The sequence below is a fragment of the Rhinolophus ferrumequinum genome, chromosome 12 (assembly GCF_004115265.2).
Source record: "Rhinolophus ferrumequinum isolate MPI-CBG mRhiFer1 chromosome 12, mRhiFer1_v1.p, whole genome shotgun sequence".
In the NCBI taxonomy this organism is placed as follows: Eukaryota; Metazoa; Chordata; class Mammalia; order Chiroptera; family Rhinolophidae; genus Rhinolophus; species Rhinolophus ferrumequinum.
In genome coordinates, this window is record NC_046295.1 from 73,194,962 (window position 1) to 73,213,781 (window position 18,820).

The 18,820-nt window shown below is 44.2% G+C and overlaps 1 protein-coding gene across 3 annotated transcripts in view; it reads left to right on the forward strand.

Moving 5' to 3' along the window:
* The window catches only part of RABGAP1 (RAB GTPase activating protein 1), a 145,172-nt gene that overhangs the window by 120,260 nt on the left and 6,092 nt on the right, over positions 1 to 18,820 (forward strand). For all 3 annotated transcript variants that reach the window (XM_033122372.1, XM_033122374.1, XM_033122373.1), the window contains 3 exons: positions 10,137 to 10,229; positions 10,661 to 10,771; positions 18,376 to 18,480. In XM_033122372.1, coding sequence (XP_032978263.1) covers positions 10,137 to 10,229; positions 10,661 to 10,771; positions 18,376 to 18,480 — 309 coding nt within the window. The remainder of the gene's footprint in view (positions 1 to 10,136; positions 10,230 to 10,660; positions 10,772 to 18,375; positions 18,481 to 18,820) is intronic.

An 18,820-nucleotide genomic window follows, 5' to 3' on the forward strand; every position in this document is an offset into this window, starting at 1 on the left:
TTCACTGTCCAGTGAGTAGAGCACGGGCTTGGCATGAGAACGACCCGAATTCAGCATTACTTCACGTAAGGTGCAGTTTCCTCATTTGTAAAGTAGCACTGGACTTCTGATTCCAGTTCTGTGTCCGACTGAGCTAACTCACACTAACTACCCTTCTTTAAACACTTGGTTGGAGATGCTAAATAAAATACAACCCAAGAAATGTTTAAATACCTGGATGAACTTGAAAGAAAAATGAGAAATTCCCAGGTAGTTGAAACACAGTAGCTTAAAGCTAGTGTGTGTGGATTGATAAAAGAAGGTCCCAAGGGATATGGATATGAGGATTTCAATGCTCAAACAGACAGACGTACGATGTGAGGCAGCTGAAAACTGTAAGTTCTGCATAAGTGAAGACCTTGGAATGGCTGCTGTGTCTTGGAAAGGGGAGATACGAAAACTACCAGTTAACCCAAGAAACAGTAGAACTCATAGGACTAAATGAATGGGGGATTTTTCAATAAAAAAGGAACTAGAAAGGAAAATAATCATTAAAAGTTATCATTCCAAGTAAAATGTGACCTACTTCACAAATACTATGGATCACTAATATGCTTGGCCATGTGCCAGGTGCTGTTACGTGTGAAGATTACTGCAGTGTAGGTAGAGTGCTGATCTTAGGGCATGGTGACTAGTAAGGGCTCAGGAAATGCTGGCCACTACTGTGATTATTCCTCTCTGGCTTTTCAAGCAGATATAAACGCTTTTCAGTGACATTTTCACTGAAAATGGGTTTATGGGTTTATGCACAGAGCAGAGAACCAGGTGAGCTCTGAGGTTCTTCGAGCCAGTTTCCCCACCTCAACCTGGCTCAGCACATGGGAGGATGCTGCCTCTTACTTGCTTATGATTTCTTCCTTCCAAAACCTGTTCCTTTCTCAGTGCCCCATTTCAGTTCATGGTGTCTGGTTACTCAGGCCAAAAAGCTTGATCTCATCCTGGACTTCCCTTTCTCTCACATGCACCTCTTCCTTCTGCATATCCAAGCCCTGTCATCATAATATATCCTGAATCTAATCACCTCCAGCTCCCTTCCTCACCAACAAACACCCTAACCATCATCCTCACTTCTCTCCTGAAATCCTCCAGTGCACACCATGGTCTTCCTGTTTCCACTGTGGTCTCCTCCAAGGCTTTTCTTAGCCCATCTCTCATTTTCTGAAAACTCTCTCATGGCTTCTCAGCTCAGAAGAAAACTGAAGGTTTTGCCTTGGCCTATAAGGCCTGGCACCGTCTGCCCTCTAGCCATCTGTCTGATTTCATCTCCTGCTGCTTTCCCCCCTTACTCTTTCCACTGCAGACACCCTGGCCTCCTTGTTCTCCAGCAGGCCTTTTCCTGGCTGGCCTCTGCCTGTAACTTGCTCCTCAATGTCTGTGTGGCTTCACTGTTACCTCACTCAGTCTTAGGCTCAAATATCATGCCCTCAGAGGTCTTCTCTAGTGACAGTGTCGAAAACAGCACCTCCCCCACCCCTTATCTCCTCCTCCGGTCTTATTTTCCGCGTATCACTTAACACTACTTCACATTATTTTATGTTTATTTGATTATTAATTTCACACACACACACACACACACACACACACACACACTGGAATTATGCCTATGACACAGGGAACTTTATCTCATTTGTTTACTCCTGAATCTCCAGCACAAGAACCAGCGTCAGGCGTATAAATATTGGTTGAACGAGTGAATAAATCAATATGTTGTTGAGTTTCTACCAAGTGTTTTACAAAGAAGAGTTAACATGGATTTGGGCAAGGCTTAAAAACATCTTCCGAAGATTTTTACCTTTGGAGTTTTCATTAGTTTGAAACACTTTAATGATATATGGATCTTTCATTTCCATAGTCCAGGTGGGAGGTGTCTGATGTCTTTTTTTCCTTGCCTATGCTTTCAAGGCATTTAGGCAGACAAAGCTGCACAGCACACACATTTTTGTGCTTAGATACGTAATTCCTTCTGGCCCTGGAGAGCTCTGCATGGCTGGGGTGCACTTTGGATGATTCCCCTACTTGCACATGGTTTTGGGTGAGAAAGATAGTTTTTCTTGAAATTGATTCACAGTATGGAAAGCCTGCAGATTCCCCAGGACATGAGAGAATGAGATTTTTCTGCTAAAAGGTGGGATGTGATATAGATAGTTTAGTTAGTGATGGTCAGTTGTACTCTGGCAGCTATACTTAAGACCGGCACATATTAAGGGAGATGGAAGCAGTAGCAGAGCCAATTATCGGCAGTGAAGCTCAGTCACAGTGGTAATTTGCCCGCTCAAAAATAAGAAAATCCTTGGCAAGCCCCGCCATTATGTGGGCTACCCGAGGAAGGAGTGTCTCCGTCAGCACAGGGAGTGCCTGTCGTTATCTGGGGATGTGGAGCCCGCTAGACCTGGAAACGGGGTTCCTGCTGTGTGGCTGGTGTGGAAACTAGCTTTTGAACTTTTGGGTGTAGAATTTAGAAATAAAACCTTGGCTCTGTAACTCACTGAAATGCCATTCCTTTATGGTATAAAGAAATGCCATTCTTTAATTTTTTAGAGACTATGGCTCATTTTTGCAAGTTGTACTTCCTGATTTAGGTGGGAATTGGACATTCTTTGCCTCACATGCCAGTCCAGGAAGCAAATACCTACTTTTGTTGTTTTTGTTGTGTTTTAACAATTATAAAGTTGTAATTTCTGGTATTTGTTTTGTTTCTGTCAGTATCTCATTTCTCCCTCACAGTACCCTATGAGGTAAGTTAGGGCAAATCAAGCGTGGAAACTGAGGCTTATAGCAGTCAAGTGACTTACCCAGCTGGTACTGGCTGGGCAGTGACGAGCCCTAGTGGAAGGAACCCAGCCTGGCCTTCTGACTTGACCTTCCCAGTGCTTTCTTTCCACCCCGTCGCACTGCCTCTTATTGCACAAGTGCAGCGGGAATAAATCTGATGGAGCAATACCTGAAACGGCCACAAGATGGAGTGTTATTCAAAAAGGTCCGTTTTCCTGCCTGTGCCTCAGTCTTCCTTTTCTTTGTAAACCTTTCTCTGTGTCTGTTGTTACTTGCCTCTCTTTACTTTTCTCTCTTTACAGCCCTTTTACTTCTCCACTTCTTCTCCCTCCTTCTCCTTAGTTTATTATGGGACTGAAATATTTATTTTATGAAGAATTTCACATCTCCTGCTACTAATCTAAAAGTTAACAACATACATCCAAACTAATTTAGCTGTCCGTTGAACTTCTCTTCCTTTATGGGTCAGTGTCCTGAGTCAGAAAAATTGTTTCCACTTCTGATACAAGGTCTAAAAGGAATTTCACTTTCAATAGATTGTCCCAGGAATTCGTGTGGAGTCTTAGGAGCTCCACAGCCCTTTCATATTCATAACTGTGCCATGCATTATCTTTAAAGAAGGGGAAATGGGGGGGATCATTTTTAGGTCTTTAAAATTTTTGATTCAAGAAGTATATGAAAGCAACTGTTTTTTTATATCTACAGGGATTTTATTTTTATTTATTTTTTAAATCAGTCATACTTTTCTGTCATGCTTTGTTTTTTTAAAAAGAAAGATTTTATTGGGGAAGGGGAACAGGACTTTATTGGGGAACAGTGTGTACTTCCAGGACTTTTTTCCAAGTCAAGTTGTTGTCCTTTCAGTCTTAGTTGTGGAGGGCGCAGCTCAGCTCCAGGTCCAGTTGCCGTTGCTAATTGCAGGGGGCGCAGCCCACCATCCCTTGCGGGAATCAAACCAGCAACCTTGTGGTTGAGAGGACGCGCTCCAACCCACTGAGCTGAGCCATCCAGGAGCTCGGCTGCAGCTCAGCTCAAGGTGCCGTGTTCAATCTTAGTTGCAGGGGGCGCTGCCCATCATCCCTTGCGGGACTCAAGGAATTGAACTGGCAACCTTGTAGTTGAGAGCCCGCTGGCCCATGTGGGAATCGAACCAGCAGTCTTCGGAGTTAGGAACATGGAGCTCTAACTGCCTGAGCCACCGTGCCGGCCCTCTACAGGGATTTTAGAGAACAAGTCAGATGTGTGGGGCTAGTTTAGAAGAAGCAGGAATCATGCTAAAAGAGATGGCTCAGTGGGTCTCTTAGATCAAACCCGAAGACTTGACCCTTTTGTTGTAGAATCCTGCTGAAGATGAAATGGAATTTCTGAACCCTTGTAAAACCATTGGACTTTGTTATTTCGAATATAAAGCGAAAGTGCTAGACTTCAGACTACCTGTGAGAAAAAGCATTATACAAAAATCAAATAGCAGTATCTCCAAATAAATGTAATCCTAATCATTTGCTATTTGGAGAAACAGAAAACCCTTTGGCATTTGGCAATATTTGCCCTCGGGAGATATTTTTTTTTCCCCATGAGCTAAAAGCAACACTAGTTTGAATTTCATTCTGTGTTGCGATCACTTGTGTGTGTTAGGATTTTAAGCTCTGTCATTGCAGTGATGTCATCAGCCTTTCCTGATGTGTTCACAGACTCTTCCAATGTGTACATGTAGTGACTTAGTCCTTAGTGACCACATGAGGTCATTTTACAGATGTGTATACTGAAGCTTAGAAAATTGAAGAAAACTCCCAAAGGGTATAAAGTTCGTAAGTGATGAGTAGGGATTAGATCGCAGGAATTTCAGATTCTAAAGTCAATGCTTATTGTGAGTGTGCTTTACTGTAAATGAGGGATTGAATGAATAGGACAAGAGACACTTGTATTGGCCCATTTTTGGTGACATTTGTCATATTATGATGGGTAACTTAGTTTCTGTGTCAGTGTTGAAACTTATTCTCTCTGTACTGTACCTAAGTTCAGTTTCCCGTATTACTAGACCAGGCTGTACTTTGGCTTCTTACCTTCTAGAATTAGATTTCATGGCGAAACTTCTGCATGGCTGCTGTTTCTCTGCAATGGACCCGATATTTTGCCAGTGCTGCAAGGACAGCAGTGGTCACTATGTTCTTACTTTATTGTAATAAGCTGGTTTCCCTTGGCCGTTATCTGTGTTTGGGTTCCCCGCTACTGACTTGCTTCTTGCATTTTAGAAAAATACTCTGATGGTAGAACCAGAATGCCTAACTTTATTAGTGATCTTTCTTCAGACAAGTCGCTTTACCTATGTAGGTCGCAATTCCCCATCAGTAAAATGAAGGTGATAATCCCTGCCGTGCCCGTGTCAGAAAATTATTTGGAGGATTGAATAGAAGAGTAGGTGTCAAGGTATCTTGTTATCTTGATAGTCCTGTGTAAATCTCAGGCTCTTTTAATTAATAACTGAAAAGTGAAGTTCTTGCCCCAAGCATTCTCTAGAAGGGAGATGGACGTGGGTCAGGTTTCTTTATTTAGCATTGAGGACCTTGGGTCAGAATCTCCTGAATGAGCAGGACTTTCTCCTACCCACCTGCTCACCCACACAGCTGCTTTCAGTCCCGCCATGCAGAGCTGTTGACATTCCGCCTCCCACCTTCACTGGACTCCTGTGACTCCAGCCCAGCAGGCATTCTGACCTTTGCAACAGTTTCTTAAGCCAGCAGCCTGTTTCCTGCTCTTCTGTGTTAAATGGACTTTGTTTAAATGGCTCATTGTTTGCAGCACATGTTCTGAGGATAGTTGGGCCTCTGATTCAGGCCAAGAATGCAGATGATAATAATAATAAGTAATAGCTACTCTTCATTAAAAAGACCACACTGTGTGCGGGGACTCTTCTGAGCCCTTTATAATACATGCTTTATATCATGTGATCCTCGAAATAGTGGCCCTCATCAGGACTGTTGGGAGTGTCAGATGAGGAACCTGAAGCTGAGATAAGGCAGCTTGACCTTGGGCATCCAGTAGCTTGTCAGCAGAGCCGGGATTCAAGTCTTGGTCTGTCCACTTGCAGACTGTACCACCTCACTGCCCCCCAAGTCAGCAGCCACTGTCTTTCTCCATCTGTGTGGGCCTTGGTCAGGGACCACCTTTTCCAGGGCAAGTAGCACAGGTTTAAGAGAGAGCATTATCCAGTGCCTGTGACAGATTGATGACAAGTGAGTGAGCAAGGGGAGGCATTTAGGACTAAATTTGTATTTCCAGCAAAGTATGCAACTGGCCTGTTCCAAGTCTGTGCTTTCTAACTCAAGGTTTCTTAACCAGGGACTGGGGATGGGCCTCAGGGAGCCATGAGTCCTCTGAAATGGGATGGAGAACGTTTTATTGCTGGGATGGGGTGGGGAGGGATGGGGTGGGACAGAGCTGGCTTCTGTCCTCTTTTATGGGGACAGTGTTTTTCTGGGAACCATGGTTCTCAGGAGACTCTCAGAGCGGTTCTGTTCCCAACAATGTTAAGAACCTCTGTACTAATTGCAGTGGAGGAAAAAATTGGTTTTACCTAAATTACAAACTCACTCTTATCCTAGGAAACTGTTAGAGTTTTTAACCCCCTAAAGTACATTTAAACAGAACAGAGTTCAAATTTAATCCTCTTTGAGGACAAAAATACCCCCGTATGTCAAGCTGTGATTTCCACAGCCAGCTGATAAAAGTCAGCCAACAGTGGGTGTGATCAGAGCTCTGGGGCTGATTCCATAGCTGTCGTGCTTCCTGAGTTCAATTAAAATGTTAGTGGTGTAAATAAGAGACAGACAAAATAAACCTTGGACTTTTAAGAGTGGGGGCTATGTCTAAGGTATTCTCGAGCTTACTGTGTGCCAGGCATTAGGCATTGGCAATGAGTCAAGTTCTCGTGGACTTTGCGTGTTGTGATCTGCATACATCTCTGCATCACCAGTGCCCGGCAAAGAACACTACACAGTCACACTCACCTGGTGGGTAAATAAACGTCCCTGCTGCATCCTGATTAGGTTAAAAGGAAGGCCATTGGCTTTCACTTGTTCAACATCTGTTTATGGGGTCTGGATTATGTTCCAGGCATTGAGCTGGGCACTGGTAAGCAAAATAGGTGTGGCCTGTTTCCTAGTGGGAAGACAGACCATCAAGTAAGCACATAAATAAATCATTGAACTTGGACAGGTGCCATGAGGAATTGACTTGATGCTATGAGAACATATAACGCATGCCCTGGCCTGAGAGATGGCAGAGGGCATCAGGGGAAGGTCACTAAAGAAGTGATGTTGGAGCTCTGATCTGAAAGGTGAATGGGGGTGAAGCCCGTGTGGGATTGTCTAGGGAGGGACCAGGCTCACAGTGTACGTTCACTTTGGATGCCATTTCCATTTGAAAAAGAAGAGAGGGTCCGTTCTTACTGATTAGCAAGCATTTCTGTCACTCTCTATGTGCATGGGCAGCGGGCAGTGATGAGTAAGACACAGCTCTGACCTAGAGAAGGCATTGATAACAGGGTGCTGGTCTCTCCTAGGTGCAGCTGCATATGGAGGCTTCAGTTGGTGCTTTGGCTGCTGGTACCTCTCAGTTCCCCACTGCGGTATCAGGCATCAGTGTTTCTCACAGAGTCTGTGCCTCAGAGGCAGCCTGAATTAATTGGCTCCGGTTTGCAGCCACCCATGCTCCACAAGTCAGGATCAGCTGTGAACCCAGTATAAGCAGGGTTGTTTTTATTTTTTGTTTGTGGTGGGGCTGGGGGAGTAAGATGTTTAAGAGAGGGAGGGAGTGACTGAGAAGCAGTGAGGCTGAGGAATGGGAAGGGAGCCTTAGCTGGTAAAGAAGTTAGAACTCTGGACCAGCAAGCTCTGCGGAAGACGGTGGAGCTTTGTCTGGGTTCAGTCCTGCAGGGTGACCCCTGAGGACTGATTTAGAACCACATGGAGACTGTCGTCTAGAAAAATGAGCAAGGCTATCTTAGAGAAGCCCGGAATAATTAGGAGAATTATTTTTTAAGCAGCATTTATTTTGCTTAGTTATAAAAATGATTTATGCTCAATGCACGACACTTGGAAGACATGGGATACACATAAAGAAATGCCCATATCCTATCACGAAAATGTAAGAAGCAAATGAGATAACATGTATAAAGGGTCTGGCGCTTCCTCAGGGGCTCACTGTTAACTGCCATTCCAGAGCAGGGGGAGAATCAGCCCTTTTGCTCTGAGAGCGAGGCATTTACGTGTATAAGGGATAATGAAACGTAGAAGAAATCATGTTGTAATTAGTCGTTTAAAATGTGTATTTATGGGAGGGGGAATGTTCATTCTTCCTTATCCCGTATGAGAATGAAAAGTTACAGAATCCTGAAGATTTGGGAGAATGTTTTGTAGGATTTCGTGTCAATTCTTTTTTAACTTTTTATGAAACAATAAGGGCAGCTTCATACCCACTGCCGTCCTTGCCACTCACCCAGACTGACAGCAGAGAGCTGCGGGAGGAAGTGTTTGCTGCCCACAAGCCTTGTGACTTTCTTTCCTCTGCTATTGATCGCTTAGGATTGTTTATAAATTTACTGATCACACAGATGTTTTATTTAGGCGCTTTCTTTGTGAATCACATATACGATAAACGTTTACCCTGGCATTAGCCTCAAACCGCAGAAGATCTGAGTTTAAAGATGTCACTGTCCCACTGTGCCCTCACCCTAGTGTTTAATGGACATCTTTCTGTAGACTGCAGCCAGGGCATACTGTGTGTTCTTGGCTACCTCCCCTCTGGCTGCAGCCAGACTCCAGGAAGAACTTCTGGTTGAGGCCGACCGGTAACATCCCGACAGGTGCAGGTGTCCATAGAGTCAGGGGCCGAGGGAGAGCAGGCAGCGTGAGTGAGGTGCAGAAGGAATAGTGGAGGCGCTGACACCAGCGTGCTGCAAACTGGGACCAATCCCATCCCCTTTTCTAGTCTCAGTTTCTTCATCTATAAAGCAGGGAAGGTAGACTGGACTAGTTCTGTCTGAGATTCCTAATTACCTGGAACTGGGGGCTAAAATTTGTGAGTCAGCAGTGTGGTGCTGATTATTGAAGCTTTGGGAAGGGATGAGTGTTAGCTTTGTGTCATTCTTTAAATTGCATATATCTGTTTTATCACTTTTCTATTTCTTATATTTTGTAATTTTTAAAAATGTAAAAGAAAGCACCAAAGAAGAATGGGTTAGCAGTTTAGAGGAAGGAATCAAACAAAAAACTAAGAGTTGCATCTTGAAGGCTTGCCCTTGGTTATGATCCAGATTGAAGAAAGAGAAGGGCCAACCAGTAAAAGGTGGGGTGGCGGGGAACCTGTTAGGTAGTAGGAGAGCTAAGAGAATAGAGCGAGAAGAGATTTCCTAGAGAGAAGAGGAGTGGCTTGGTCATGTTAAACATGAAGTCAAGCAGTTTTGAAGTCTCGTTGGGGAGAAGTGGGACCCGCTGGATGGAGCGAGGGTACTTTCTGTGGAGTAGTTAGAGCAAAAGCTTGATTTAGAGAAAGGAGAGAGAGAGGCCATGAAGCGATGGAAGTGAACAGTCTAGACCTTTGGTTTGCAGTGGTTGCTTGAAAGAAAGAGGGCAGTAGTTTGCCAGGATGGAAAAGCAGCTAAGTGGAGTGGTCAGGAGAACTGTGTTTTTAAGGACAGAGAGAACAGTGCCTCTTTGAAAGCAGCACAGGAGCTAGCAGACAGTGAAGGTAATAGGTGGCAGGATGGTGAGGTGGCTACAGCTTGGACTTTGGATGGAATTGAGCCGCCTGGGTTCAAATCCTAGATCTGCCAGTCCCTGACTGAGTGACGGTATAAGGAGTGAGATGTAAGGAGTCACATAACCTCCTTATTCATACCTCAGTTAACTCACGTAGAAAATGAGGATAATACTGTACCTTGTAGAGGTGACATGAGGTCACAGATTTAAAGCACCTTGCAGCAGTGCTGGTATGTGCTAAATAAATGGTGGCGGGGTGGGGGTGGTGGTGATGATGGTAGGACCCAGAACTCAGATGGGAGAGGCTGTCTATCTGTAGGGTGCTCATTCTAAGACTGTTAGTGAAAACCTTAGGGAGTTGTTATCCCCAACAGACCGCTGGACACAGTAGTCATTAAGGAAGAATTTCAGAAACCATTGTGATGATTTCCTTCCAAATACAGGAGACACCACTTCCATAGTCCCTGGGGACGCCCCGGTCAGCAGAAGTCTTGGTCTTCAGTGAAGGCCCTGAAGCACCCACCTCTCTCTGATACTGTGTAATTTGTGCTGTGGTTTATCCTACAGATTAGTCAGAAGAAGTTGAAAAAATACGAAAAAGAATATCACACCATGAGGGAACAGCAGGCCCAACAGGAAGACCCCATCGAGCGATTTGAGGTTGGTTTGCTTATGGCCTACGTGACGGGAAGAGCTGTCAGCCTTTCATTCCAGATAATTGTGCCTGTAACTAGCTTTATTAAGCTGTTTTTAAAACTCAGTTCCCTGTTTCTAGGTTCAAGTTTCAGTTTGAGTTTGCAAATGCGAAAACAAGTTTGTTTTGCTTTCAACCAGCTGCGTAGTTTGTTACACTTCAGTGGCCTTTCAGCCCAGTTAATAAGAAGTAGCTGCTTGACAAGGTCACTTGAATCAGTTAAGTATTTCTCTGTGGAGATAGAAAATGAGAAATTATCGATTGGTAGCACATTAGGACCAGCACGTCTCCACAGTTTCCATAGGACTCAGAACGTAGTTTTGAGGGTTAGCCCTGAGAAATTGTCATTTTCGTCTGATTTGTATGTGTCTCTAACTGGTTTTCTCTTTCCTGTCAGCGGGAAAATAGGCGCCTACAAGAAGCTAACATGAGACTGGAACAGGAAAATGACGACTTAGCTCACGAGCTCGTGACCAGCAAGATCGCACTGCGCAAGGACCTGGATAACGTAAGCCTGACCCTCTGGGGGGCTAGGTTGTGGGAACACAACTCCCCCTAATCAAGTGAAACCCTTGAGTGTTAGTGTTTGTTCTTCTAGTTAGTCACCTGCCTCTCGCGATACAACTGGCTCTGGGCAGTATTCCTTCCCTGCTTTCCTTCAGGGATTATCGGGTACCACGGGAAGCCCTGTTACCACATTCTTCTCTCATTACACACGCAGTCTTCGAACTTTCCGAACACTTTTTGATTAAGAGACCTTTTGGCTGATTCTTGAGCTATCATAATTGGCAGTAGCATTTAATCATGATGATTTTCTTAACTTCTCCCTAAGACAAGAGATTTTGTTACCTTGCATATCGTGTGCCTGTTGAGTAAGCACTGGCCATTGTAATAAAGCTCAGTGCCCCCGGAGCTTGATTTAATCAGTGACTTCTGTTGCTAGATGTTGTTTTTCTTTGCTTTTCCTAACCTTAAAAAGTTGCGATGGTGTCTTTCCTGGCAGGGTGTTTGTCCATTTCCTATACGACAAGCCTCCCTTAGAAGAAGTGTAGTTTCTTATTCATGGTTTAGGTCAGAGGTTGGCAGAGTTTTTCTGTAAAGGGATAGATAATAAATGTTTTAGGTTTTGTGGTCCATATGGTCTCTGTTGTAACTGTTAGTGCCATTGGCTCAGAAGTAGCCATAGACAGTAAGGAAATAGATGAATGAACATGGCTATTCTAATAAAACCTTTACAAGAATTGGTGGCATGGGCCGTAGTTTTCCAGCACTTGCCTTGGATCTTCCTGTCAAGCTCTTAAGGTTACTTTTCTGCTCATTGGTTTCCTGAGGTTGTAGAAATGGGCTCAGGCTGCTGGGGGGACTTACATGATGTATTGAACCCCACAGGATCTGTGACTTCACAGCGTCCCTGACTTCCACCAAATGTGTGTGAAAATGCTGTGCAGTGCTGTGTTTCTTTGGAAGTCTGCGCTTTCACCAAGTGGTTCATATGTCAGATGAGAGAGACAGCAATACCTACTGGTCCTTATTCCTTCTCTTTAGAAATAGAATAATGGAGTAAAAAGTTTTGAACAGACCTGGATTCTAATGCCAACTACTCCATTTTCAAGTACAGAAAAATGTGGGAGGTAGAATGATGACTATGTCCCAGGGTAGAGAGAATCACTTGATTTGGTGTATGTAAAAAGCAGCGCCACCCCACCACACCCGCCAAAAAATGATGCACAGGCAGTGTTAGTTCCGTCTGTTTGTCTGATTGTCAACTACAAATAGCCACATGTAACTGGGAAGGCTCCTTTCTCCAGTTTCTGCAGGGAGGGTGTTTGAAGGTCATTAGCCCTCAGTAACCAGAACCTGGCGATTTCACTGATGTTTGGTTTACCACAGTCTGCTCGTCAGGTTTGAGTTTCCTCCCTGTGGTGCAGAGTCCCAGCATAGCCCGTCTGTGTTCTTTGTAGAAGCACCCCACGAATCACTCCCTCACGGAGCAGGCCTTTGCCGAGTGAGTGGAGGGAGGCTGGTGCACACGAGCAGGGGCCCCTGAAGCAGGGCACAGTGCACGACGGAGTGGCTCTCAGCAGCTTAGATCCTGCAGAAAGGAGGTGCGAAAGAAACAGAAGGGAAAGTGGGGCCTGCATAGGAGCTTTGTGTTCTGCAGTAAAATTATGTAAGAGGCAACGTAAGCTAAAATTCCAAGTGGCTTTTCCGTTCGAGCTGGTGCCTTCTGCAGTCTGCCAGGCTCAGCGATAACACTGGTGAATCACATAGACTTCTTATGTGCCTGGGGCCTGCCCCGCCCAGTGTAAACCTTTTTTCAGGTTGTCTTCGCCTGACACACAGTAGTCAAAGAACTAGGTGACATTCCCGATATCACAAGTGAGAACCAGTGACCATACATACTGTGAGTCCCACTTACTGATGATCCAGGTGACAGGCACTGTGATAGCAAGGTCTTCGCCAGCCTCTAAATCTCTCCTTACTCAGCCTTGTAAAAACACTACGGGAGCCCCATTTATGGATGACGATTTTGACCAGTCAGGAAACTTGAGATGCAGAGAAATGAAGGCACCCAGGAAGAAGCAGAGTCAGGAGCCTAACCCAGCCCAGGCCTTTTCTACACTGTTCAGAATAAATGTGGAATAAGGAGCTATGATTGGATGTCATGACGACATCAGAAACACGTGCCCAGGAGGACCAGTGACACTGACACACAGCAACGGGCGGCTCTTGAGCCCAACGGCTTAGGTGCTGCTCTGACTGCTTGGTGTATATCATCTCATCAAACCCTGAAGACAGCCCGTGTTGTATAAGGGAGACAGCTCTAACCCCCATTTTCCTGATGAGGAAACTAAAGCAACAAGTCAGTCACACTTAGTCAGTGGCCGAGACTTCGGATTGACCCCCCGATGGCCTGACGCCAGAGCTCACACTCCTGCCTCGGCTCAGAGGAGCAGGGCGCCTGCTGCGTTTAGGGTGCAGGAACATCAGACGGGGGTCCCATTGTCCAGCCACCTAAGTGCTGAGCACAGCCCTTCCCCGCACTAAACTTGGCGTCCCTTTCCCAGTTAGTCTTCTCTCGTTTCTTTGACTCATCACTGAAAATCAGCTAGGTTCTGAAGTGAGGCCTGTGGGGTCCTCACCTTTTTTGGACTTCAAGGACGGGTTTTGAAAGAACTTCATTCCTTTCAGCTCTTCCCTTTCTGCATCCCAGAGAAAAGCTCTGGTATGTGGCTGATAGAATTTCCAGACCCCTCTTGGTATTTCCAATTGATTTTACATCACTTTTGTTATTCCTCACTTGTCACTTTTCTTACGGTCACACAGCAGCTATGGAGAAATTCCCGGTCAGGCACGGAGTCACTAGGTGACCCCAACCAAGCTTTCTCCTGTGTGAAATGGGAGTAGTGCCCGGACCTGACATTGGTGCTGAAGGCTGAGAGAGCCTGTGCAAGGCCTCTGACACAGCACTTGGCAGGAGCACGTCGGAGTCCCCGCTGGCGTGGTTACTCCGCAGTAAGACGGTCCTGGGAGAGCGAAGGAAGCCAAGTCAGAGCCCACCTGCCCAGATCTGAATACGGGCTCCTCTGCATGCTAGTTCTCTGACCTTGAGCAGATTGTTAAACTTTGCCCACTGAATTATTTGGCCTCTTTATCACAAATCAGTTGACTCTGTATGTGTGGGTCTCCTAGATTCTGTATTACTCCATTGATCTATATGTGTACCCTGATGCTAACCCCGCACTGTCTTAAAATCAGGTCATATGAGGTTCCCAACTTTGTTGTTCTTTCTAAAAAATAGTTTGGCTATTCTAAGTCATTTACATTTCTATGTAAATATTAGAGTTTGGTTTGCCAACTTCTAGAAATAAGCCTTCTGGATTTTGAGTGGGGTTACATTGAATCTGTAAATCAGCTTTGGGAGAATTAACATCTGAACAATAATTGAACCTTCCAATCCGTGAATATGTTATAATTTCCATTTATTTAGGTCGTTTTCAATTTTAGCATTGTTTTTTACTTTTCGGTTTATAGGTTTGCACATATTTTAATCTGTTATAAGCCTTTTGTTTTTTAATTGCATTTTCCAGTTGTTTATTGCTGTTTTCTGGAAATACAATTGATGACATGAGCTTGTATCCTGTGACCTTGCTAAGTTTGCTTATGATTCTAGTAGCCTTTTTGTTGGTTTTTTAGGATTTTTCCACAGACACGATCCTATCCTCTCTAAATAGAGAGTTTGACTTCCTTTCAAGTCTTTATGCCTTTCTTCCCCCTTGCCTCTCGGCACTGACTGGGAGGGACCCTCAGGACAGTGTTGGGTGGGGCGTGGACCTCGCTGCCTGTCCCAGATGTCAGCTGTGTAGGTTTTCCCTGGATTAGGTCGAGGAAGTTTTCCTTTCTTCCTGTTCTCTGAGAGCTTTTGTCATGAATGGATGTTGAATTTTGTCAAATGCTCTTCATGTATCTCTTGTGGTGACTATTTGCTATTTCTCCTAATTCTGCTAATATGGTAAAATACATTGATTTTCCTATGTAAACCAACCTTGCATTCCTAGGAAACTTGCAGTTTCTATGTTTTATTAAGATTTTTATTTGTATTAAAGATTTTTATGTTTATGAGGAATATTGGATTGTCTTGAATGTTTTTGTCTGGTTTTGAGGTAATGCTAGCCTTCAAAAATGAACTTGGAAGTATTCCTGTTTTCTTAAGTACTTTATGTAGGATTGTTTCTTGATTAAATCTTTGATTTAATTCTCAGTGAGGACACCGTGGGCCTGGAATTTTCTTAGCAGGAAATTATTTAATTATGCATAATTTCCTCTAAAATATATTCAATAAATTATTTCCAGATATGGAGCTATTCAAATTTTCTAATTCTTCATGTGTCCATTTCGATAATTTGTGTCTTGAAAGTAATTTACCCATTTTGTTTTAGTTGTCAAACATACTGGCATAAAGTCATTGATGTTTCCTTATTCTTTTAATGTTTCAAGAATCTGTTGAGATGTCCTCTCTTTCATTCCTGATAATTTGTGTCTTTTCCCTTTTCTCCTTCTAAGTAGAAATTTATCAGTTGTGTTGCTCTCTCCAAAGCCCAGCTTTTGATTTCATTGATTTTTTTTTTCTCTCTGTTTTGTTTCATTGATTTCTGTTTTGTTTTGTTTTTTATTTCCTTCTACTTTTCTTTTGGTTTAATTTGCTCTTTTTTTTAGCTTCTTAAGAAGGAAGCTTCACCATTGAAATTGAACCATTCTTCTTTTCTAAAATGAGCATTTGAAGTTAAAAATCTCCCTCAATCACTATTTCAGCTGCATCCCACACATTCTGATATGCTGTGTTTTTATTTTCATTTAGTTTCTCTGATTTCTTCTTTGACCTGTGAGTTAATTAGTAGTGTGTTAATTTTCAATTATTATGGATTTTTCTAGAAATTTTTCTGTTGTTGATTTCTAATTCAATTGTGATCAAAGTACGTATCCTTTCTGATTCTAATCACTTTTAAATATACTTACGCTTATTTTAAGGTCTACCATCTGGTCAATTTGGGTGAATATCCCAAATGCACCTGGAAAATGTGTGTGTGGTATTGTTGTAGGTGCAGCACCCTGTAAATGTCAGTTCAGTCCCCTTGGTTGAGTGCTGTTCAGATTGTCCACAGACGTCCTGGTTTTCTCTCTGCTGTTCTGTCACTTCCTGAGAGAGCAGTGAGAAAGTCTCAGATTGTGCATTTATCTGTTTCTCCTTTCAGTTATGTTTTTCCTAGTTTGAATTTATGCATATATTTCTGATTATTACACCTTCTTAATGGAGTGACTCCTTTATTGTTAGGAAATGTTCCTCTCTGTCCCTGGCAATAATCTTTGTTGTGAAATCTCCTTTGATAATCAATATAATCCCACTTTCATGGTATTACATGGTATATATCCTTTTACTTTTTTAACATACCTATATCTTTATATTTAATACGGGTTTTTTGTAGCCAGCATATAGTTGGTTCTTGCTTTTTAAATTCAATCTGATAATCTCCTTGTACTTGGAATGTGTAGACCAGTTATATTTAGTGTAATTATTTCTATGGTGGATTTAAGTTTACCGCCTTGCTATTCGTTCTTTCTGTGTTGTATTTGCGTTTTTGTTCTCTTCTTTCCCCCCACCCCTTTTCTGCCTTCTTTGGTTTAATTGGGTATTTTCGTGATTTCATTTTATCACCTGCATTGCCTGAGAGGCTGTTCCAGAGCTCTGCCCCATGGCTTCCAGCTGCCTCAGCTGCTCTGTCTCCTTCGCCCATTGAGGTGTGCTGTGATTGGAACCCCCACCCTGCTCCTTGGTCTGGCATGCACCTCTAGGCACGAACCTCCAGATGGTGGTAGGATTCACCTTGTGTGTGCTTTTTCTCCCAGGAACCACAGTTCTGTATTTATTGTTTTCCTTGTCTGAGAACAGTAGTTTCTTATATTTTGCTCACTTTTTGGTTTATAGTGTTAGGGTGAATCTGGTCCCGATTCATCCTTCGTGACCAGAAGTAGAAGTCTGGATTTATGCTTATCATCACCCGACCTTCTCTCCTTGTGTGCTTCTGTAACTGGAGGGACTGTGCAGTGAGTGTGGTGTCTTGAGAGGACCCTGGCTGGCTCAGAACGGCAGTCCCTGCACCTTCCCATGGGCACGGTGTTGAGTCAACTCTTGTGCTGGGCTTAGTATCGGGCCACCTGGTGTGGGAATCCAGCCGTGCCGCGTGCATTGTGAGAGCTCGGGGAAGTGACCTCCCTACCCCACCTTCTTACCCATGCGGGGTCACGGTGGGCAGGGAAGACGGGGGTTAGAAGAGTTCATGACCTGGCCGGCCCACACCTCTTCCAGTCAGTCTTAGTGTTAATCCTTACCGACCGTGGTAGTGGTGAAGAGGAAACGAGAGAGCGTGAGTATGTGCCACAGATTCCAAAGTACTGCCAGTCCAGGGCAGAGAAGGGGGAGGCCATAGGTGGTTCTGTTGATTAAAGTAAAACTAAATCTTTAACAGCACTTCATGCTTCTTATTTCTTTCCTACTTATTTCCTCTGTGTTTCTCATTTCCCTTTTGATTGCTCCTTGGGTTTGAGCTAGAGAAGGAGATGACAAGCCACTCCCCAGAAAGGACAGGCCTTAACTCTAAGACCCCATTTACGTGCATGCATGTAGTTTGTTAGTAATTAGTGGCCTTTTCAGTTGTCATATCATGCCATTCTCAGTTCTCCATTTAAGGCCCCAGTCCTCTGGAACCTGTTTCTTCCAAAGAAGATGCATCAGAAGTGGCGTAGAGGAGAGCGCAGGGGCTGTTGCACTGCTCTCGCCAGCTAGGGGACGTCAGAGATGCTTTTCACCCATTGTCAGCAAAGTTGTGTGTAAGGAGCCGAGTGCTCTGGACTCGGAAATTCCACCCATTTCCCTGACTGTCCTCTAACGTGCTGCTGTCATTATTCTTCACTTATCCTGGGAATGTCCAGTGTCAGGGACTTACATCATTTTCACTTGGACCCATAGGTCTCCCCTCCAGACCTTTACATGCGTTAGGAAAAAAACAGGGGTAGAGGATGGCCATTTCCGATAATAAAAAAAAGAACGCTAGGAAAGGGGTGGCCTCCTTTATCAGGTGACAGGAGAGTGAACTGCAAAACTTGTTTGATGAAACAGAGGAAATATTGGGATTTTGGAGGAAGAAACTAGGATTTATTACTACTAATGACACAGACAGCTATCCCTTAGTGCGTGCGTGCTATGTGCTGGGCACTGCTGAATCTTCTCCATGCTTTACCCCTCAGATGAAGAGCCTGACGCTCAGACAGGATCTCAGTGACATATCCAAGTGGCGTGTAGTCAGGGAACAATGGGAACTGAGCCCAGGCTCTGTGATGCCAAAGGCTGCACTTCTGAGTACTGAGTAGGTAGTGCCTGCACTACCTCTGTGCCAGGCACTTCTGCACGAGTCTAGTCTCAGGGTGACCTTGGGCATGTCATTTCCCTCTCCAGGTCAGTTTCCCCATCATCTTAAAATGGGGTTGTGCTGGGTGATTCAAACCCCTTCCAGTTTTCAATTCTTGTTCTGTAGCAGCGTCTCTTAAATGTTTCAGGCTGAGGAAAAGGCAGATGCACTGAATAAGGAGCTGCTTATGACCAAACAGAAGTTGATTGACGCAGAAGAAGAGAAAAGACGGCTGGAAGAAGAGTCAGCTCAGGTAAGGGGTGCTTCATTCCCCCTCCCCCATATCCCTGTGTGTCTTGCAAACGCTTGGTAGTTGGGAGTTCCGCGGGAGGTTTCCTGCTGGCACTGGAGAACCTGGAGACAGCTGGCTTCAGTTTCTCTCCAAAGACCTTTTTTATTTACTGTGTAAAGCATAATGGTTCTTAATACTAATTAAAGCGTAGGAGGAGATGCGGGGCAAAGCCCATGTTTCATTGGGGCAGGAGAAATTCCTGTGTGTCAGCATCTGAGTTGGCAAAGAATAGGGTTAGCGTTTCTGCAGAAGGAAAGCAGACTCCTGAAACGTCTGGCTCTTCCGCTGCCTGTCCGCTGAC